The sequence below is a fragment of the Podarcis gaigeae genome (genome assembly GCF_964106915.1).
Source record: "Podarcis gaigeae genome assembly, chromosome: 8".
NCBI lineage: Eukaryota > Metazoa > Chordata > Lepidosauria > Squamata > Lacertidae > Podarcis > Podarcis gaigeae.
The window spans coordinates 14,410,558-14,430,426 of NC_139684.1; the positions used below are offsets into that span (position 1 = coordinate 14,410,558).

At 48.8% G+C, this 19,869-nt stretch overlaps 1 protein-coding gene across 19 annotated transcripts in view; it reads right to left on the reverse strand.

Annotated features, from left to right (window-relative positions):
- The window catches only part of ARHGEF10L (Rho guanine nucleotide exchange factor 10 like), a 153,462-nt gene that overhangs the window by 104,693 nt on the left and 28,900 nt on the right, over positions 1-19,869 (reverse strand). For 9 of the 19 annotated variants that reach the window (XM_083750136.1, XM_083750130.1, XM_083750137.1 and 6 more), the window contains exons 3-7: positions 18,612-18,884; positions 17,074-17,101; positions 7,024-7,115; positions 4,890-4,970; positions 3,995-4,161 (exon numbers count right to left, since the gene is read on the reverse strand). In XM_083750136.1, the coding sequence (XP_083606262.1) occupies positions 3,995-4,161; positions 4,890-4,970; positions 7,024-7,115; positions 17,074-17,101; positions 18,612-18,884 (641 nt within the window). Of the gene's footprint in view, positions 1-1,260; positions 1,372-3,994; positions 4,162-4,889; positions 4,971-7,023; positions 7,116-17,073; positions 17,102-18,611; positions 18,885-19,869 lie in introns of all 19 variants that reach the window. The other 10 variants (XM_083750134.1, XM_083750133.1, XM_083750138.1 and 7 more) reach the window with 3 other exon arrangements.

Here is a 19,869-nt window from a genome sequence, read left to right on the forward strand (position 1 = left end):
AAGGGAGCTGGCATTTGTCCACAGACAGCTTTCCAGGTCATGTGGCCAGCAGGACTAAACCGCTTCTGGTGCAACAGAACACCGTGACGGAAACCAGATCGCATGGAAACGCCATTTACCTTCCTGCCACAGTGGTACCTATTTATCTACTTGCACTGGTGTGCTTTCAAACTGCTAAGTTGGCAGGAGCAGTGGGAGCTCACCCCATTGTGGGGATTTGAACCGTGATTGGCAAGCCCAAGAGGCTCAGTGGTTTAGACCACAGAGCAGCCACCCGTGTCTTCAGCCCATATATTGCAAAACAACACAGGGTTGTTGTTGTTGTTTTAAAGCACCTTTCTACTAAAAACAGTGGTTTAAAATACTTGCCAAGACTTTATACACTAGCTTGGATCTATAATGTAAGAAATATTTGCCAGCCCAAAAGAATAGCAAAGAGGGCACCAGGAAGCCTTCCTTGGAGATGGCATTGCACATGGTGAGGGGGGCATCTCCCAGGTTGCCTCCCCCCCCCCAATTATTTTTCTGATGGGTGGCTCATAGGAATAAACAGGGCAACAAAGGAGCAGGGAATATTAGTAACAAGTTCAGCTTTGGTAGGGAATCTCAGTGTTTTTGCCTTTAGCTCCAATCATGCCTCTTGCTTGCTTGGACGGCAGGGCCAGAAAGACAGTTGTGTGTGTGTGCAGTGGTTAGAGTGCTGGACTTGGACCTGGGAGAGCAGAGTTCGAATCCCCACTGGGATAAAGCTCACTGGCGACCTTGGGGGGGGGCAGTCACGGCCTTGCAGCATAACCTACCTTGCAGGGTTGTTGTGGGAATTAAAGGAGGCCAAGGAGGAGGAGAAAAGCCATGTACGCTGCCTTGCGCCATGGCATATAAATGCAATAAATAGTGTTTACAGCTGCTGTATTGCAGGGGGTTGGACTAGATGACTCTTGGGATACCTTTGCAAAGGTACAATTATGCTCCACCCACTTTGGCCTCTGGCCCCGCCCACTGGCTGGCAGCACCTCCACCCCACCCCTTGGAGTGAAGAAATCTTCCCTTCCTGTGTAGGACAGCAAACTGCAAGGCGAAAAAGATGCAGCGTTTTAGTGTTTTTAGATTTTAATAGGTTAATTTCTGCAAAGCTGAGAGAGAGAGAAAGAGAGAGAGACAGGCAACGGGTTGGCAGAAAGGAAGAGTGTGATTCGCGACCCAAACGCAGATGAAAAGTGGGGGGGGGAATCGAGGTGGGGTGCAGAGGAAAGACAGTACCTTGCCGTCGTATCTTTGCTTCAGCATATCTCTCCCCCCGACTTTCAAAGCCTGGATGTCCCTCTTAGTCCGGGAGTACCTCTCCTTCAACCTATGAAGGTCAGGAGAAAGCTGGCATTCACCCCCCCCCCCCAAAAAAAGCCAGCATAAGGATAGAGGAAGCCGCGGCAGCAAGGAGGGGGGAAGCAGAGACAGAAAAATCCAGGTAAGCAGACACACGATGCTCCAAGCCAAGACCCAGAAAAAAGGCAAAAGACCCCAAACCACCAGCAGGCCACCCTCAAAATAGCAGCGGGGTTAGGACAGCCAACAGCCATAAGCAGCCCTGACACAGCCTTTGACTGTCCAGAAGGGCCCTCCATCCCTGATCCCTTATTTGAGTGGGTGTGGCATAATGGTTAGAGTGCTGGACCAGGACTGGGGTTCAAATCCCTCCACCGGGCCATGATGCTCACTGGGTGTGACCTGAGGGAACAGTCACTGCCTTCTCTCATCCGAGCCTCTCTCACAGGGGGATTAAATGAGGAGGGAGTGCTATATATGCCACCTGGAGCTCCTCAAGAGGAAAAAGGTGGGTAATAACTGCCGTGTAATAAATAAGGAAACAAAATGTGGCTGGACTCTTTCACTTTCAGCAGCCCCAGCGACCAGCATGGGCAACGGTCAGGGATAATGGGACTTCTAATCTGGCTGAATCCAGAGTGGGCACAGGTTCTCCAGAAGACAGGGTTGTGATGGAGGCAGCTAGGGTCAGTGAAGGCAAGTGATGGAGGCAGCTAGGGTCAGTGAAGGCAAGCAATGAAGTAGGGGCCATGAAAGCGAGTGATGGCAGGAGCTAGGATCAGTGAAGGCAAGTGATGGAGGCAGCTAGGGTCAGTGAAGGCAAGCGATGAAGTAGGGGCCATGAAAGCGAGTGATGGAAGGAGCTAGGGTCAGTGAAGGCAAGTGATGGAGGCAGCTAGGGTCAGTGAAGGCAAGCAATGAAGTAGGGGCCATGAAAGCGAGTGATGGCAGGAGCTAGGATCAGTGAAGGCAAGTGATGGAGGCAGCTAGGGTCAGTGAAGGCAAGCGATGAACTAGGGGCCATGAAAGCGAGTGATGGAAGGAGCTAGGATCAGTGAAGGCAAGTGATGGAGGCAGCTAGGGTCAGTGAAGGCAAGTGATGAGGTAGGGGTCATGAAAGCGAGTGATGGAAGGAGCTAGGGTCAGTGAAGGCAAGTGATGGAGGCAGCTAGGGTCAGTGAAGGCAAGCGATGAACTAGGGGCTATGAAAGCGAGTGATGGGAAAAGCTAGGGTCAGTGAAGGCAAGTGATGGAGGCAGCTAGGGTCAGTGAAGGCAAGCGATGAACTAGGGGCCATGAAAGCGAGTGATGGAAGGAGCTAGGGTCAGTGAAGGCAAGTGATGGAGGCAGCTAGGGTCAGTGAAGGCAAGCGATGAAGTGGGGGCCATAAAAGAGAGTGATGGAAGGAGCTAGGGTCAGTGAAGGCAAGCGATGAACTAGGGGCTATGAAAGCGAGTGATGGAAGGAGCTAGGGTCAGTGAAGGCAAGCAATGAAGTAGGGGCCATGAAAGCGAGTGATGGCAGGAGCTAGGATCAGTGAAGGCAAGTGATGGAGGCAGCTAGGGTCAGTGAAGGCAAGTGATGGAGGCAGCTAGGGTCAGTGAAGGCAAGCAATGAAGTAGGGGCCATGAAAGCGAGTGATGGCAGGAGCTAGGATCAGTGAAGGCAAGTGATGGAGGCAGCTAGGGTCAGTGAAGGCAAGCGATGAAGTAGGGGCCATGAAAGCGAGTGATGGAAGGAGCTAGGATCAGTGAAGGCAAGTGATGGAGGCAGCTAGGGTCAGTGAAGGCAAGCGATGAACTAGGGGCCATGAAAGCGAGTGATGGAAGGAGCTAGGATCAGTGAAGGCAAGTGATGGAGGCAGCTAGGGTCAGTGAAGGCAAGTGATGAGGTAGGGGTCATGAAAGCGAGTGATGGAAGGAGCTAGGGTCAGTGAAGGCAAGTGATGGAGGCAGCTAGGGTCAGTGAAGGCAAGTGATGAGGTAGGGGTCATGAAAGCGAGTGATGGAAGGAGCTAGGTTCAGTGAAGGCAAGTGATGGAGGCAGCTAGGGTCAGTGAAGGTAAGCAATGAACTAGGGGCTATGAAAGCGAGTGATGGAAAGAGCTAGGGTCAGTGAAGGCAAGTGATGGAGGCAGCTAGGGTCAGTGAAGGCAAGCGATGAGGTAGGGGCCATGAAAGCGAGTGATGCAAGGAGCTAGGGTCAGTGAAGGCAAGCGATGGAGGTAGCTAGGAGAAGTTAAGTGGAGGTAGCCAAGGGTGGTGAAGGCAAGTGACAGTCTAGCTCAGAGGCAGGGAACCTCCAACCTTCCAGGTGGACTCCAACTTCCCACAGCTCCACAGCCCCAATGGGATGATGGGAGTTGTGGTCGGTCCAGCAACATCTGAAGAGCACCAGCTTCCCTGCTCCATGCTCATTTGAAGCATGGAGAACAAATCAGAGCAGATATTGGTGTTCACTCAGACTGGAGTCCTAAATTCCTAGTCCTCAAGGACAAGCAGGCCACACGAGCATTAGAACCACCTGGCTGCTGGATCAGGCCAATGGCCCATCCAATGAGGATCCAGCAAGCAGGACCAGAGCTCTCCCTGCTGGTGATTCCCAGCCACTGCTATTATGGGCATATTGCTTCCGACGAGGGAGGTGCAAGATTCTCTCCCTCTCCTGTTACCTTTGGCTGGAAAGAGACTTTGTGCTTTGTTGGTTCCACCCCTGGCTTGCTCTCCTCCCCAGATTCCTCGCTGTAGCTCTCGAACTCGCTGGAGCTCCAGCCTAGATCTTCAGTCTCCTGTGGTCCGTCCTGATGGACATCTTCATAGATGAGGCTCTTGTCCGAATCTGGAAGGACGAGATGGGGAGTTAGCGAAAAGGACTGCAGAGACGCAACACTGGGCGCGAGTGGGGAAGGATGGTGATGGGTGGATATTGGTCCTCTGAAACAGGAACCTTCCAAGGGAGAGAAGGAAAGGAAAAAGGGTGTGAATAGAATACGATGAGAGACGACAGGCAGAGCAAGGCAGCCCCTGGAAGTGGAAGGAGGAAATAACACAGAGAATGAGGAATAATGTTTCCAGTATGATGAATTAAGGCAGGAAAAGGCAGACACACTTTGCAAAACCTTCCAGGCTAGAGACCTTCAGTGCTGGAAATTAGAATCGTAGAACTGTAGATTTGGGAGGGACCCCCAAAAATCATCTAGCCCAACCCATGCAGTTGCTTTCCTGTAGCTTAGCCGGGAGTGAAATTAAAATAGAGGATCTACAGAACACTTACTATAGAGTTGTATTATCTTCCTTCGCCCGCACTAAGTTCATTGTGTACTTTTTTCTGCACAAGGAAAACGGGAATTTGAAAAAGCCACCCTACATCTCAAACAAACCCCGGTTTGGTGAATCGTCGTTTGATAAACCGTGGCTTGGAGTTCAGTGTCGATGAAGATGCTTTCAGGAAAACAATGCAGGTGGTTGCGATTTAAAATGAATGGGGAGGAGGGAAAATCGTAATGCTCAAGGTAACAAGACACAGAACCTAGATAGGTAAAGGAGGCATTGTGGGAGGTGCCGTACCACGCTGGATCAGGTCCACATTTTCGTAAGGAACGTCATCATAGATCACATCTTCTGGGGCTGGGGAGTTAGCCTGACCACCTGGAACGACAGCAACACAAGGTGGGAAGAGGCGGTGGCTGGATTCGAGGCCAGCAAAAAAATTTTTTTGAAAAATAAACAGGGAAATTTCTACCGCCCGGAAACTCTGGTTGAACCGGCAACACAGCACAGCGTATTTGGAACAGTGCCTGTGCGCAGGATCAATTCGCTCGATCAGTAAGGAAGGGACAGCAAGGCAGCTACAATGAGGACTAGGAGCTTGGGGTGCATGCTCACTGTTTGACAGAGTAGACCCACTGAAGGCAACTGGCATGGCATAACCAGGGGAGGACTGTGGCTCAGTGGGTAGAGCACCTGCCTCGCATGCAAAAGGTCCCTGGTTCAATCCCCGACAGCATCTTCAGGCAGGGCTGGGAGAGACCCCTGCCTGAAATCCTGGAGAGCTGCTACCAGTCAGTGCAGACAATACTAAGCCAGGTAGACCAATGGTCTGACTCAGTGAGAGGCAGCTTCCTATGTTTCCTTCTATACAGAACCACGAGGGCTAGAATATTGAGCCGAGGGCCCACATCAGTGGCAGAACACCTGCTTGGCAGGCAGAAGGTCCAAAGCTCAACCCACACTGGCAGCAACTCCTGGCAGGGCTGAAATCCTGGAGAGCTGCTGCCAGTCAGTGTAGGCGACATTGAACTAAATGGATCAATGACCCAGGCTCCATATATGACACAGCATCCTATGTTCTGGGTTCATTCATTAAGCTGGGTACAACCTGTGGGTTTCTGGAACGAAACATGCATGTTTGTATGGTAAAGAGTCCAGAGTACTCCCCAAACCCCCAGATCCTAGAATTGTAGCGTTGAAAGGGACCTCGAGAGTCATCTAGTCCAACCCCCTGCAAAGCAGGAATCACAGCTAAAGGATGCCGGACAGATAGGCACCCAACCTTTGCTTAATAATAAAAAATCATTATTATTATTATTATTATTATTATTAATACCCCTCCAATCTGTCTGGGTTTCCCCAGCCACTCTGGGTGACTCACAACAGAATATTAAAAACACAATACAGTGGAACCTCAGGTTAAGAACTTAATTCGTTCTGGAGGTCTGTTCTTAACCTGAAACTTTTCTTAACCTGAAGCACCACTTTAGCTAATGAGGCCTCCTGCTGCTGCCACGCCACCAGAGCACAATTTCGGTTCTCATCCGGAAGCAAAGATCTTAACCCGAGGTAATATTTCTGGGTTAGTGGAGTCTGTAACCTGAAGCGTATGTAACCTGAAGTGTATGTAACCTGAGGTACCACTGTACAGCATTAAACATTAAAAGACTCCATCAGGCAAGGCCTCTTTCCACCCTCTAGTCTCTGCTTCTCAATTTGCATTGTATTATTTTATGTACTGTGGCTTGCCGTTGTTTTACTGATTATAGTTTAGAAATTATTTATTGTAACTGTTGAGTGGATTTCTGTTTAACTTTTATATGTTGGTATTATTATTTTATACTATAACAATTGCTGAGTGTTACTTTTTGATGTAGGTTGCTTAGTTTAAAGCTTTGTTTTATTATCATGACATTTTTGTACTGCATTAGATTGCTAGATCTTCAGCTCGTAAACCACCTTGCGTATTGTAACATAGAAAGACGGTATACAAATAAAAAAATGATGTTGATGATGGAAACTTCCCTAAACAGGGATGCCTTCAGATGTCTTCTAAAAGTAAGATCGTTGCTTATTTCCTTGACATCTGAAGGGAGGGTGTTCCACAGGGCGGGAGCCACCACCAAGAAGGCCCTCCGCCTGCTTCCCTGTAACCTCACTTCTTGCAGGAAGGGAACCGCCAGAAGGCCCTCAGAGCTGGACCTCAGTGTCCGGGCTGAATGATGGGGGTGGAGACGCTCCTTCAGGTATACTGGGCTGAGGCCGTTTAGGGTTTTCAAGGTCAGCACCAACACTTCAACATGAATGAATGACCGAATCAAAGAATCGTAAGATTGGGAAGGGTTCCAGGTGTCATCTAATCCACTCCCTGCAATGCAGGAATCAACACAAGGAACCCAGGCCCAAATGCCGCATCCCCCAAGGCCATTACCTCGCCGGGAGTTCCTCCGTTTCCAGCTGTGAGTCCGCACCCCAGTTTGCGCGCTCCCGGCAATCTCCCCATTGCTGACGGCGCCCAGGAACCTGAAGGTAAAAAGGGACAACCTTGAGACGGGCCGATTCCTCAAGCCGTTTCCTCCGCACCCCACAGCCCAAAAGACCTGTAAGCTCCTGGCGGCTCAGCGCACCTGCCCTTCACTTTTAAAAATACAGGCACACAAACAGGGATCCTGTTCAAACTCAGGCTCAGAAGGATAGCCGCGGGCAGGCGGTCAAGGACATTGTTATGTACTGAAGTTCTCACCCTGGGCCAGCAGGGGGATACTGTAGATAGTTTTCACTCAGGTCCACATATGCAAATAAGGGATTGAAAGTGACGTTCAGTGATTGGATAGTTACAGAAAATGGTTACTGTTGCGTTCTAGTGGAGCTCTATATAAGCAGGCTGGCTGAACCCTTCAGTTCAGTTCTGTTCTGGCCTGTGAATAAACAAGAGCTGTTTGAAGAATCGCTGTGTCGTCTGATATGTTCACCCACAACTTAACAGACATCCACCTCCAGATCTTCGCAATGTGGCTTCTTGGCAAACGCAGAAAGTCGGTGCTCTTTTACAGATGTTGCCAAACCGGTTTGCAACACTTGCAAGGTTCTTGAATTCACAGGAGTGATTTTTAAAAGGGTGTTCCGCTTTACAACCCAGGTCGGAGAAAAGCTGCTACACACACACACACACACACACACACACACACACACACACACACCACTCCTAAGTGTTGTGGGCAAAAGGCAACATTATTACCCTGTTGAATCACCCTGAGATCTTATGATGAATCTAATAAATAAAACAGGTAAATCTGGGGATTTTTTAGCTTAGAGAAAAGGCTAGTAAAAGGTGATATGGTAGACATTTCTAGAATTATACGTGGCGTGGAGAAAGCGCGTAAACAAGTTTGCTTCTCCCTCACTGGAATGCACGGAAGCTGAATGTTGGAAGACTCAGGAGACGCAAAAGAAAGTCTGTCTTCATGCGGCACGGTTAAAATGTGGAACTCCCTGCCACAGGAGGCAGAAATTGCCACCACCGTGGAAGGCTTTAAAAGAGAAGCAGACAAATTTGTGGAGGAGAATTAGGTTCCTGGCGGCTACCAGCCATGACGGCCAAGCCATGCCTCCACAGCTGGAGGCCTCAGTGCGTCTGAATAGAAGTTGCAGGAAACTGCAGGAGGAGAGGGTGGTCTTGTGTTTGAATCCTGCTTGTGGATTTTGGAGCATCTGGTTGGCAACTGTGAGAACAGGATACTGGGCCTGAAGGGCGACTAGCCTGATCCAGCTGTGTACTCCTGATGTTTTTAAGTCACAACTGACAACCACATGGAGTCCTAATTTGACTTTAGTGAAATTTTGTTTTATCAAAATATTTTAAACGTTAAAGTTTTAAACCCTAACTGATTCATGCCACAAATATGCATTCTTCCCCCTTGGAGGACTGGGGGGGGGTTAAGATCGGCAAAAAGGGTCTTCTTAGTTCCTCTGCTGCTCTTAGAGGTTGGTTCAGAACAGGGCCTTCTTGGTGGCAGCCCCTGAGTTATGGAAGTCCCTCCCACAGAGCATGACTGATACTTTCTCGGCACAGCTTACAGCAAAAGCTGAGCATGCAATTCCCTTCAGGGGTCACGTGCCAGAGGTGGGCGGGTCCATTTGTAAAAGTGGATGGAAGCAACAGATTCAAATTTCACTTCTGCACATTAAGCTAGCTATTACACGCAAACAGAGTTCAAGGAAACTTTTGCAGCCAGGCAAAAAGCACTCCCGGAAGGTCAATTGGGGAGAGTGGATACATTTGGCCCCCGAACCTGAGGCTCCTCCTCCCCGCCCTGCTTTCAAGCATCTACACCTCACACTTGTGCCAAAAGAGCTCCCAGCACAGCTCCCCTGCAGCTACTCAAAACCAGAGGCTCCCCCCCCCCACAGGCTTGCTATCTAAGAGCAGCAGCACAAGAGGAAAACACAGTGGGGAGGGAAGAGGTTTGCGGCTTCGGTCTCAACACCTGCCCCGCCCACTACCCAAATCGCAGCAATGGGACAATGCAGTGGGAGAAATTATCCCCAAATCAGCTCAGTTGACATACCCTTAAAGGCAGCTTGTGAGCCCCGAGTCTGCAGCTCTGGCTTCCAAAGGCTGCTGCGCCATTTTATCCTCGACTCCTTTCGCTGCAGTGGAAGGCGCAATTTCTATGCCTCTTGCCTTTATGCTGACAGTGCCCAGGCAAGGCAGCGATCAATATTTCCACCTCGCCCTCCTCAGCTGCTTTGCTCCACGCCCCCCCCCCCAAGCTCAGCATCCTTCTGAAGATGCCAGGCCTCGCCTCTTGCTGGCTCTCTGCCTGCCTGCCTGCCTGCCTGCCTGCCTGCACACACACACACACACACACACACCCGTCCCTTAATGGCTGGGCTTTGGAAATGGATTGCTAAAATCCTCTTGTTGACAGAGGAGGAAAGAAAAGCTGGAGGCAGTGATGCTTTTGGGTACCAGCTGCTGGAAACCAGTTGCAGGAGGGGAGAGCTGCTCCTGTGTTCGAATCCTGCTTGCCAGTTTCCCACTGGACTACTGTGAGAACAGGATACTGGACTAGGTGAGCCGCTGGCCTTTTTTTTTGTGTGTGTGTGTGTGTGTGTGTTTAATATACTTTCCAAATTTATACATATCACTGATTTTACAATCATTTTGACATTTCCAAAACTTGACTCCCCCCCCTTTCTGCAGTTCCTTTAATTAATTTTAATATCTTCTGCATATCCAAATTAATTCGTTCATTTATTCATCTACTTTAAATATATACTCTTATGAAACTGCAGGTTATTACAATAATCCTGCCCATGTGTTTATCTGTTTGCAATTTATCTGTAAATATTCAATCCAAAAGAATTTTCATTCTTTCATAAAAAGTTTGTTATCTTGGTTTCTTATTCTTCTGGTAAGCTTCACCATTTCTGCATACTCCATAGGTTTTTGTGCCCATTCTTCCTTTGCTGGAACCAGCAGACTGAGTGTGTTTGTGTGTTGATGTGTGTATTACATATATCAAAGGCAGTTGATAAAGGTAAAGGTAAAGGGATCCCTGACCATTAGGTCCAGTCGTGACCGACTCTGGGGTTGCGGCGCTCATCTCACTTTAATGGCCGAGGGAGCCAGCATACAGCTTCCAGGTCATGTGGCCAGCATGACTAAGCTGCTTCTGGCGAACCAGAGCAGCACACGGAAACACCGTTTACCTTCCCGCCGGAGTGGTACCTATTTATCTACTTGCACTTTGAATTGCTTTCGAACTGCTAGGTTGGCAGGAGCAGGGACTGAGCAACGGGAGCTCACCCCGTTGTGGGGATTCGAACCGCCGACCTTCTGATTGGCAGGTCCTAGGCTCTGTGGTTTAACCCACAGCGCCTTAATCCCTCAAGTCATGAGGTCTAGAAACTTGCTTCTTAAAAGGGGGAGAAATGAAAGCCACGACTGAGAAGCAGAATTCAGTTCCAATGCAGCAAGTCCCTTTCCAGCATAAGGATATGCAAAAGGGGTGCAAAGTGGACATGCTTGTTCGCTTCCTATAATAAGCATCTGGCTGGCCACTGTGAAGACAGGATGCTGGATCTACACTGATTTGTAAAAACACTAAAAAAACACAACCATAAGACAACTCTCAGTGCAAATTTACATTGGCAGGGGATCGCTGCTCTACATCGCATTCTGGTGTCACATTTTTCTAACACATTCTTAACGTTTTAACTGACCAGTAAACCACCGAGCCTCTGTGCTCCCACCAGACTGGCATATTCTGCAACACATCCTTGAGTCCCGAGTTGAAGAAAAATAAGGCACTCTGCACATGCCCAGAGTTCTCTTACAATCAATCCCTCTTCCCGTGGAACTCTGGGAATTGTAGCTCCATAAGCAGGGGTCTCCCTTAGCGATGCCCAGCCCCCTGAACAATGATCTGTTCCCAGGAGTCATTGGAGGAAGCCACAATAACACCTACCAAAGCACCCTGAAATTAATTACCGTATTTTTTGCTCTATAGGATGCACCGGACCATAGGACTTACCGGACCATAGGAGGGGGAGAACAGGGGGACAAAGATTCTCCCCATCTCTGCTCAGCACCCCTTCAGCGAAGCAGCAGGAGAAATGGAGCCCCTTCCATTTCTCCTCCTGCTTCGCTGAAGGGGCGCTGTGTAGAGAGGGAAAACTGTGCAGTACCTCTCCAGCGAAGCGAAGACTGGAGGGCAAGAGGGATCGGTGTGCACTGACCCCTCTCGCTCTCCAGGCTTCAGGCGGCTATCCACAAGCCTTCGGAGCGCAGCAGGAACTCCTGCTGCGCTCCGAAGGCTTGCGGATAGCTGCCTAAAGCCCCCGGAGCGCAGCGGGAGTTCCTGCTGCGCTCCGGGGACTTCAGGCGGCTTCAGCGAAAGCAACACGAAGCCTCTGGAGCATGGGGGGAGCTCTCCCTCTGCGCTTCGGAGGCTTTGCGTTGCTATTGCTGAAGCCAAGGAGCCTGCATTCGCTCCCTAAGACGCACACACATTTCCCCTTATTTTTTGAACGGGGAAAAGTGTGTCTTATAGAGCGAAAAATACGGTACATAATTGTGCTGGTTTTGGATAGAAAGGCAAGTCACTTAGGTTTTAGAGGAACTCCAACTTTAGCAGAATAGGAGTGGCATGAAGGTCCCTTCTGCAATGTGGTGCAGTGGTTAGAGCGCTGGACTAGGCTCTGGGTTTCAACTCCCCCAACTCAGTTTACCGGGCGATTTTAGGCTAGTAACTCTCAGCCTAAACTACCTCACAGGGTTGTTGTGGGTGTGAAATGGGAAGGAAGAGAATTATATATGCTACCCCTGAGTGCTTTGGAACAAAGAAGCTGGGATATCAATGCAGTAAATTAAAATAAAATAAGGTGGTCTCTCCCCACTTTAAACGGTCAAAGAATCTAATGGCAGCCGGGAGCCAACAAAAATAAAAAAATTGAATAGGTATTACAATTGTAGGATAGGCCGCGACTGTTTAAAGCGATCCAATATTCTGCAAAAGGCAGCTTCTCTACGTTCATATAATTCTGCCCTTCCCCATTCATAAATCAATAATACAGTGGTACCTCAGGTTATTCGTTCTGGAGGTCCGTTCTTAACCTGAAACTGTTCTTAACCTGAAGCACCACTTTAGCTAATGGGGCCTCCTGCTGCGGCCGCACCGCGGGAGCATGATTTCTGTTCTCATCCTGAAGAAAGTTCTTAACCTGAAGCACTATTTCTGGGTTAGTGGAGTCTGTAACCTGAAGCGTACGTAACCCGAGGTACCACTGTAATAGCGCAATTGTAACAGCCATTCAAAGATAAATACTTTTCTCGCAGCTGCCACTAGAGGCCACTATTGGACTTCCACCTTGACCACCGCCATCTGGTCTGGGATAAATATTAAAACCTGCCTTTCCACGACATTTTGGAAATCCCCATCTTCCTGGTTTCCCAAAACTGCTCTCTCTTTTTTTCTAAAGGCCCCCAGATTCCAAAATTCATATGTCACCTCCGGGATCTACGTTTCGCAATACCTTGCATCCCTGTTCCTCCGGCCACAAAGCCAAAACTTCAGGAACGAAAGCTTGGGGACACCCTTAGGACAAGATGCTCACCCCTAGCCACTGTACATGTAAAAAGTTCATCAGCCACAACGTGGAGGGAGGCCCCCAGGCTTGCTCTAAGGACTGACTGATCCACCAATGGGAATAAGAGACATACATGGAAACAGGGCACCTCTGAGCATGTGCTGAGGGTCTTTCACAAAAACACACCATCCAAGTTGGTGGCCACCAGTCAGCATCGCCTCTTGTGGCAAGGAGTTCCATAGTTTAACTGCGCCCTGGGCGGAGGAGGACTTTCTTTTATCCGTATTGAATCTACTTAATCCCGCACAACATTTGTTTTGGACCATCAACATAAGGAAACAATGTAAATATTTAGGCTGTCAACAGCAAAGCTGGCTCTCAAAACCAAACGCCAGGTAATCAGCAGGAAGAAAACAGCAATTAATTTAAGTGGGCTTATGGAAATAAGCTGAATAACAGACTGATTAAGCAACCAGGTTTTTGGAAATATGTTTTGCGTTTTCCCCCCCTCCTTAAGAATCTGCAGGCAGAAAGCAGCATGGTGGCTTTCTTGAGCTGTACTCTGCAATGTCGTGGGGACCCGCATAGAGGGAAATTGCTATTTCAGGTGAAATGTTTGGCTGGTATGCTTATATACCGCTGTGGATTTTACCTTTGCAGATTTAAAAACGTAAGAGCTCTGCCTGATCAAGCCAGTGGCCCATCTAATCTGTATCCTGTTCTCACAGTGGCCGACCAGATGTCACAAAACAGAAACTCAGAAACAGCATCCAAGCACAACATCCCTCTCTCCTTCTGCAATTTCCATCACTGCCTCGGACTGTGGAGGCAGAACAGGGCCATTGCAACCAGTAGCAATCCATAGCCCTCTTCTCCTCTGTGAATTTGTCCCATCCTCTTTTAAAGCCGTCCAAGTTGGTGACCACCGCTGCCTCTTGTGGCAGCGAGTTCCGCAGGATAGCTCTGCGCTATGTGAAGGAGGTTTCCCAGTAGTGATGTATGGAAGTGAGAGCTGGACCATAAAGAAGGCTGATCGCCGAAGAATTGATGCTTTTGAATTCTGGTGCTGGAGGAGACTCTTGAGAGTCCCATGGACTGCAAGAAGATCAAACCTCTCCATTCTGAAGGAAATCAGCCCTGAGTGTTCACTGGAAGGACAGATCCTGAAGCTGAGGCTCCAATACTTTGGCCACCTCATGAGAAGAGAAGACTCCCTGGAAAAGACCCTGATGTTGGGAAAGATGGAGGGCACAAGGAGAAGGGGACGACAGAGAACAAGATGGTGGGACAGTGTTCTCGAAGCTACCAGCATTAGTTTGACGAAACTGCAGAGGCAGTGGAAGACAGGAGTGCCTGGTGTGCTCTGGTCCATGGGGTCACAAAGAGTCGGACACGACTAAACGACTAAACAACAACAACAAATGTGAAGGAGGATTTTCCTGTATCAGACCTGAATCTTCAAACATTCAGCTGCGTTGTACCGGTTCTAGTGTCACGAGAAATGGAAGAAAACTTTCCTTAATTGTATACACTTCTACCAGGTCTCTTCTTAGTCCTCTCTTCTCTAAACGACCCAAACACTGCAACCTTTCTTCATACGTGGAACTGGTTGCTCTCTACAACTTCCCTCTTGCAAAGTAGGAGACCTTCAGGGAAACTACTTCCAGCCAGGCAAAATCCCTCAAAGAGGGTGCAAGGCAGGGCTAGGGAGAGGCGTGGCCTGGGGAGGCTTCTGGGGGCCACATCCAGAGGTTCAGGGGTCCACATTAGCCTCTCCAGGCCTGAGGTGCAGCCCCAACACACACACCTTGTTAGACTCTAGCCACAACAACAGCCAAGGCAAGAATTATATCGGGGGGGGGGGTGGAACAAGAGTTTTATCTGCGAAGCAATTTTCACACAGAGACACCCACATTTGAATATGTTCCCCCGGATCCTTGCGTCAATATCAAACACGAAAAACCTGCATTCTAAAAGTTACTAAGCCTTGTCGCTTATACCCAGTAAGGCTTTGCAAACCAACCAAACAACAAATTTGAACGGCGCTTGACACCCAGAAATGAATTCCTGGCAGACAAACTGGAGACCTTTTCAGTCCCCAGTGGTACTGATTCAAACCGCCTGGACTTTGTACGTGCTCAGAGGAACTCTCGTTCCTTGGTTCCCCCTAAACTGATTTTTGAATTCTGAATTTATTGTTATTAACGTTTTATACTGTATTTTATGCTGTTTTGGTTGCATCGATTGTTTTAAATTTGTTGTTAGCCGCCCTGAGCCCGGTTTTCTGAACCGGGGTACAAATAAAAAAATATTATTGTTATTATAACTTAGGTCTCCCATACTGAGCTGCTGTTTTCCACCTGGTTCCACCTGGTAGGGATTAGGATTAGGATTAAAAACACATTTTTCCTCCTCCAAGGCTGAAGCCTGCCTTGCAGAGAGGAAACTTGACTTCTTCTGCCCCCACCCCCTTACCTTGAGAGGAAAAGACTGTTAAAACACCCATAATCTAAGCTGCCAGACCAGGCCATGTAAACAAGAACTTCCCAGTGACACTCAAGGCCTGCAGGCACTGCTGGCTGCATCCCAAAAGCTCCCTCTCTTATCACCTGGAGTGGGAGGGGCTAAGAAGCCAGCAGAGGGAAGAGGGAGCTACCTGCCGTTTAACCCTCCAGTTGCCAGATCCAGGAAACAACCCAAGAACTTTAGGAAGAAGCAGCTAGTACGATCTTCCAGCATCTCTCCTAAAATTGATACGCCCCGGAAGATGTCTCTGGGCTAGCCAGGGTGATAGCCCAAACCTCAGGTGAGCCAGGGTGAGGCCTCACAGATGGAGCTGGACTACAACTCCCATCGGCGCCAAGTCAGGGATAGTAAAAGGAAGCTAGATTCCATCTGGAGCAGTGCCTTGGCTCTCCAGCTGGTTTTAGACTACAATTCCCATCATCCCTGACCGCCCACTCCTAACTGAACTCCATTCAATATATCTGATAGCTTCTTCTTTAATCGAAGGCAGGGTTTCCCAAATCTGGGTCGCCAGCTGGTTTTTTGGACTACAATTCCCATCATCCCTGGCCACCGGTCCTACTAGCTAGGGATGATGGGAGTTGTAATCCAAAAACAGCCGACCCAAGTTGGAGGAGCCCTGATCTGCAGAGCCACAGGTTTCTCCTCCCTGCTTTAGAATAAAGCAGAGTTGTGATGGAGGCAGCCACGGGCAGCGAAGGCAAGTGAGGGTCTAGTTTAGGGATGGAGAGACTGTAACCCTACAGGTGTTCCTTGACCAGCCCCAGACAGCATGACCAGTGGTTAGGGAGGACCAGTGGCAGGGCCAGATTTAGGTTTGATGAGGCCTTAAGAATAATAATAATAATAATAATAATAATAATAATAATAATAATAAAAAAAAATTTATTATTTATACCCCGCCCATCTGGTTGGGTTTCCCCAGCCGCTCTGGGCGGCTTCCAACAAAGTATTAAAATACAGTGGTCTGTTAAACATTAAAAGCTTCCCTAAACAGGGCTGCCTTCAGATGTCTTCTAAAAGTCTGGTAGTTGTTCTTCTCTTTGACATCTGGTGGGAGGGCGTTCCACAGGGCGGGTGCCACTACCGAGAAGGCCCTCTGCCTGGTTCCCTGTAACTTGCCTTCTTGTAGGGAGGGAACCACCAGAAGGCCCTCGGCGCTGGACCTCAGTGTCCGGGCAGAATGTTGGGGGTGGAGACGCTCCTTCAGGTATACTGGACCGAGGCCATTTAGCTGTCCTTTGTCAACAACAAATTGTCATGACAAATGGTAATTTATGGACCTAATGCCATTTGCACATAACAAATAAAAGGTAAAGGGACCCCTGACCATTAGGTCCAGCCATGGCCGACTCTGGGGTTGCGGCGCTCATCTCGCTTTATTGGCCGAAGGAGCCAGCGTACAGCTTCCGGGTCATGTGGCCAGCATGACTAAGCTGCTACTGGTGAACCAGAGCAGTGCACGGAAACGCCATTTACCTTCCTGCAGAAGCGGTACCTATTTATCTACTTGCACTTTGAGGTGCTTTCGAACTGCTAGGTTGGCAGGAGCAGGGACCGAGCAACAGGAGCTCACCCCGTTGCAGGGATTCGAACCGCCAACCTTCTGATTGGCAAGTCCTAGGCTCTGTGGTTTAACCCACAGTGCCATCCACGTCCCATTTTAAATTAATAGAGATAGATGCCAGGCATAACCTCTGGAAAGGAAAGGTTGCTCTGAAAAACCCTGATGTCAAAAGGAGGAAGGGTGAGGCAGCTGGGGTTTTCTTCCCTCCATCTCACAAACATTTCCATTCTTGCTTTTTAAAAATATTATGTATCTACAGTATGCATGCAGGGAATTTTTTTTAGAGCCACTTACTCCGAATGTGTCTGTGAGCCCAGGTGATCTGTCGGGAAAGAAATAGAGAAAAGATGGTCAGTTGGTACCCGAGAAAGCCATCAGTTCTAGTGTCACAGAATCATAGATGCTCACTTAGCACAAACACCTGAAATACAGGAATCACAACGTATCAGATTGGTTACTATGGCTCAGAGGCATAGCTGTCAACTTTCAGATTTGAAAATAAAGGATCAGCAGCCTCACCTGTCCTGGGGACAGTCTATGGCAGGGGTCTGCAACCTTTAAGACAAAAAGCCACTTGGACCCATTTCCGAAGGAAAAAAAAACTGGGAGCCGCAAAACTCGTCATTATAAAAATAACTTTTTTGTCACTTTTTATTATTATTTCTTTGTTTGACCCCTCAGAATTACTCCTCCTCATAGAAATAAATGTTAAATTAACAAGTTACCTTTTTTTGTGTGTGTGTTCTTCACTCCCCTTCAAAACAGTGACCAGCGTACATGCCCCCTTTCAATGCAGTGACCAGCTTACAATGTAGCGGGCGGGCGGGCGGGCAGGTGACGTCGGGACGGTGTGTGACTAACGCACGCACGGCCCCCATGCGACGTCACAGCCAGTACAGCGCCCACCACAGTGGGGAGTGTTGGGGCGCACAATGCGCCTCCTCCCCTCGCTAGTATCCGCCCCGGAGCCGCAGCAAAGGTGTAAAAGAGCCACATGCGGCTCCGGAGCCGCGGGTTGCAGACCCCTGGTCTATGGGATATCTAACAATCCGGGATAGCAGCGGGAATCAGCGGGAAACGGTGCTGGAATAAAGGAACTTCCCGCAAAAAAGGGGAAGGTTGACAGCTATGCTCAGAGGGGGTTGGAGGAAGGCCAGAGAGACCTGGGTCTGAATCCCTGGCCAGCCATGAAGCTCAATGGGATGACCTTCGTTCTCTCTCAGCCCTGACTTACCTCACACAGTCGTTGTGAGGTTTAAAATGGAGGGAACGGCAGGGCAAGTGAAACGAAGCGTGCAATTCCGAACTCCCTGGTTTTGATTGAGCAAGATTGTGGATAGGCAAACTAAGGCCCGGGGCCGGATCCAGCCCAATCGCCTTCTAAATCCAGCCAGCGGACTGTCTGGGAATCAGCGTGTTTTTACATGAGCAGAATGTGTGCTCTTATGTGAAATGCATCTCTGGGTTATTTGTGGGGCATAGGAATTCATTCATTTTTTCTTCTTTTTTTCAAAATATAGTCTGGCCCCGCACAAGGTCTTGAGGGACAGTGACCCGGCCCCCTGCTGAAAAAGTTTGCTGACCCCTGAACAAGACACATTTTTTTAAAAGAGAGACGGAAAATCTGCGAACAGGAAATTATCAAACGGAAACCCGTTAATGCAGAATCTAGATGAGCCCTTGGGTTTTAACCATTACTGGGTACTGGACCCTGAGAACGGGAAGGGTCTCTGGGCATCATCCAGACTGACCCCCCACCCCAAAACCCACAAGCTGCCGGTAACCGGTAGAGGGTTGAAACTGGTTCAGAAGCCTGGTGTAGACACGCTTACCGAGGTTCGAGTCAGAATGGGTCATAGGGACCCGGTCCTCCAGCAAAGCCTCTTCGGCCTCCCAGTCATCCAGGGGTTCAAGGTCGTCGCTGATGCTGGATCTGCGCCTCTGAGGTGGGCCCTGCACAGCCCCCCTGGTGCCCAGTTCGGTCCTGGCATTGCTGACCACCACCCGGCCGTCCTCGTCCTCGCTGTCCTCAAAGTCAAAGGCCTCGCCCCCCTCGTCCTCCCCCTCCGTCGAGATCTCCAAAACGCCCTGCATGGCCCCGTCTCCTGGAAAAGCAGAAGGGAGCAGGGAGGCACACACAAATCAGCAATTTGGTGGTCTGCAGCCCTTCATTCCGAACAATGAGGGCCAGAAGCTTGCTTTATTTTTAAGGGAAAGTCCATAGCTCAGGGGTGAGAGCACCTGCTGTGCACACGGCCTGAAGCCCTGGAGAGCTGCTGCCAGCCAGTGTGGGCAGCACTGAACTAGATGGACAAGTGTTCTGATGCCTGGTAAACAGATTCTTGTGCTCCTGTGTCCCATTTGGCTGTATTATTATTATTATTATTATTATTATTATTATTATTATTATTATTATTTTATTACATTTAAACACCTCTTGGTGGTGGTTGTTTTTTTTTAAAAAAAAAGCTGTTGTTTACAAAAAGATAAAACAAGGAAATCGAGGGGGAAATGCAATACTTTAAAAGTTAAAATGGAACTCACATCATTTCTCTAAGCGTCTGGGCAGGCTGGCCCATGAATGTTTTTGGCCGGCATTGAAAAGAACACAGTTGTGATAGGAATTTATGGTCTTAGATATATGGTAATGTTCATAAGTGTACCAACCAAGCACATACATAGATCAGCACAGGAAGGCCAACCTGGAACCATTTTGATTCCTAAACTGAGCAAATGTTTTCTCTGCAAGGTCAAACTGGAAAAGCCTCCCCATTGTCTTTTCCTTCACAAATCCTATCTTAAGGGTATGTCTGTTTTTGAATAGGGTGTGAGCCTGTGACATGGCCCAGGAACTAAGTATCTATCACTACAAAAGAATGGCCAGGCTCCCCAGGCAATCCAATCAAGTAACCTGCCAGACAGGAGATAAACAACAACAGGAGAAAAACAGTATTAAAATTTCTGTTTTAGACCACCTTTTCTGTGATGTAGGTGTGATGTATCTGAGGGGTGGTCTTAGGTTACACCCCTTCTGTAATGTATGTATGATGTTTCTGGGGGTGGTCTTGATCTACAGGGTGGCAATTTCAA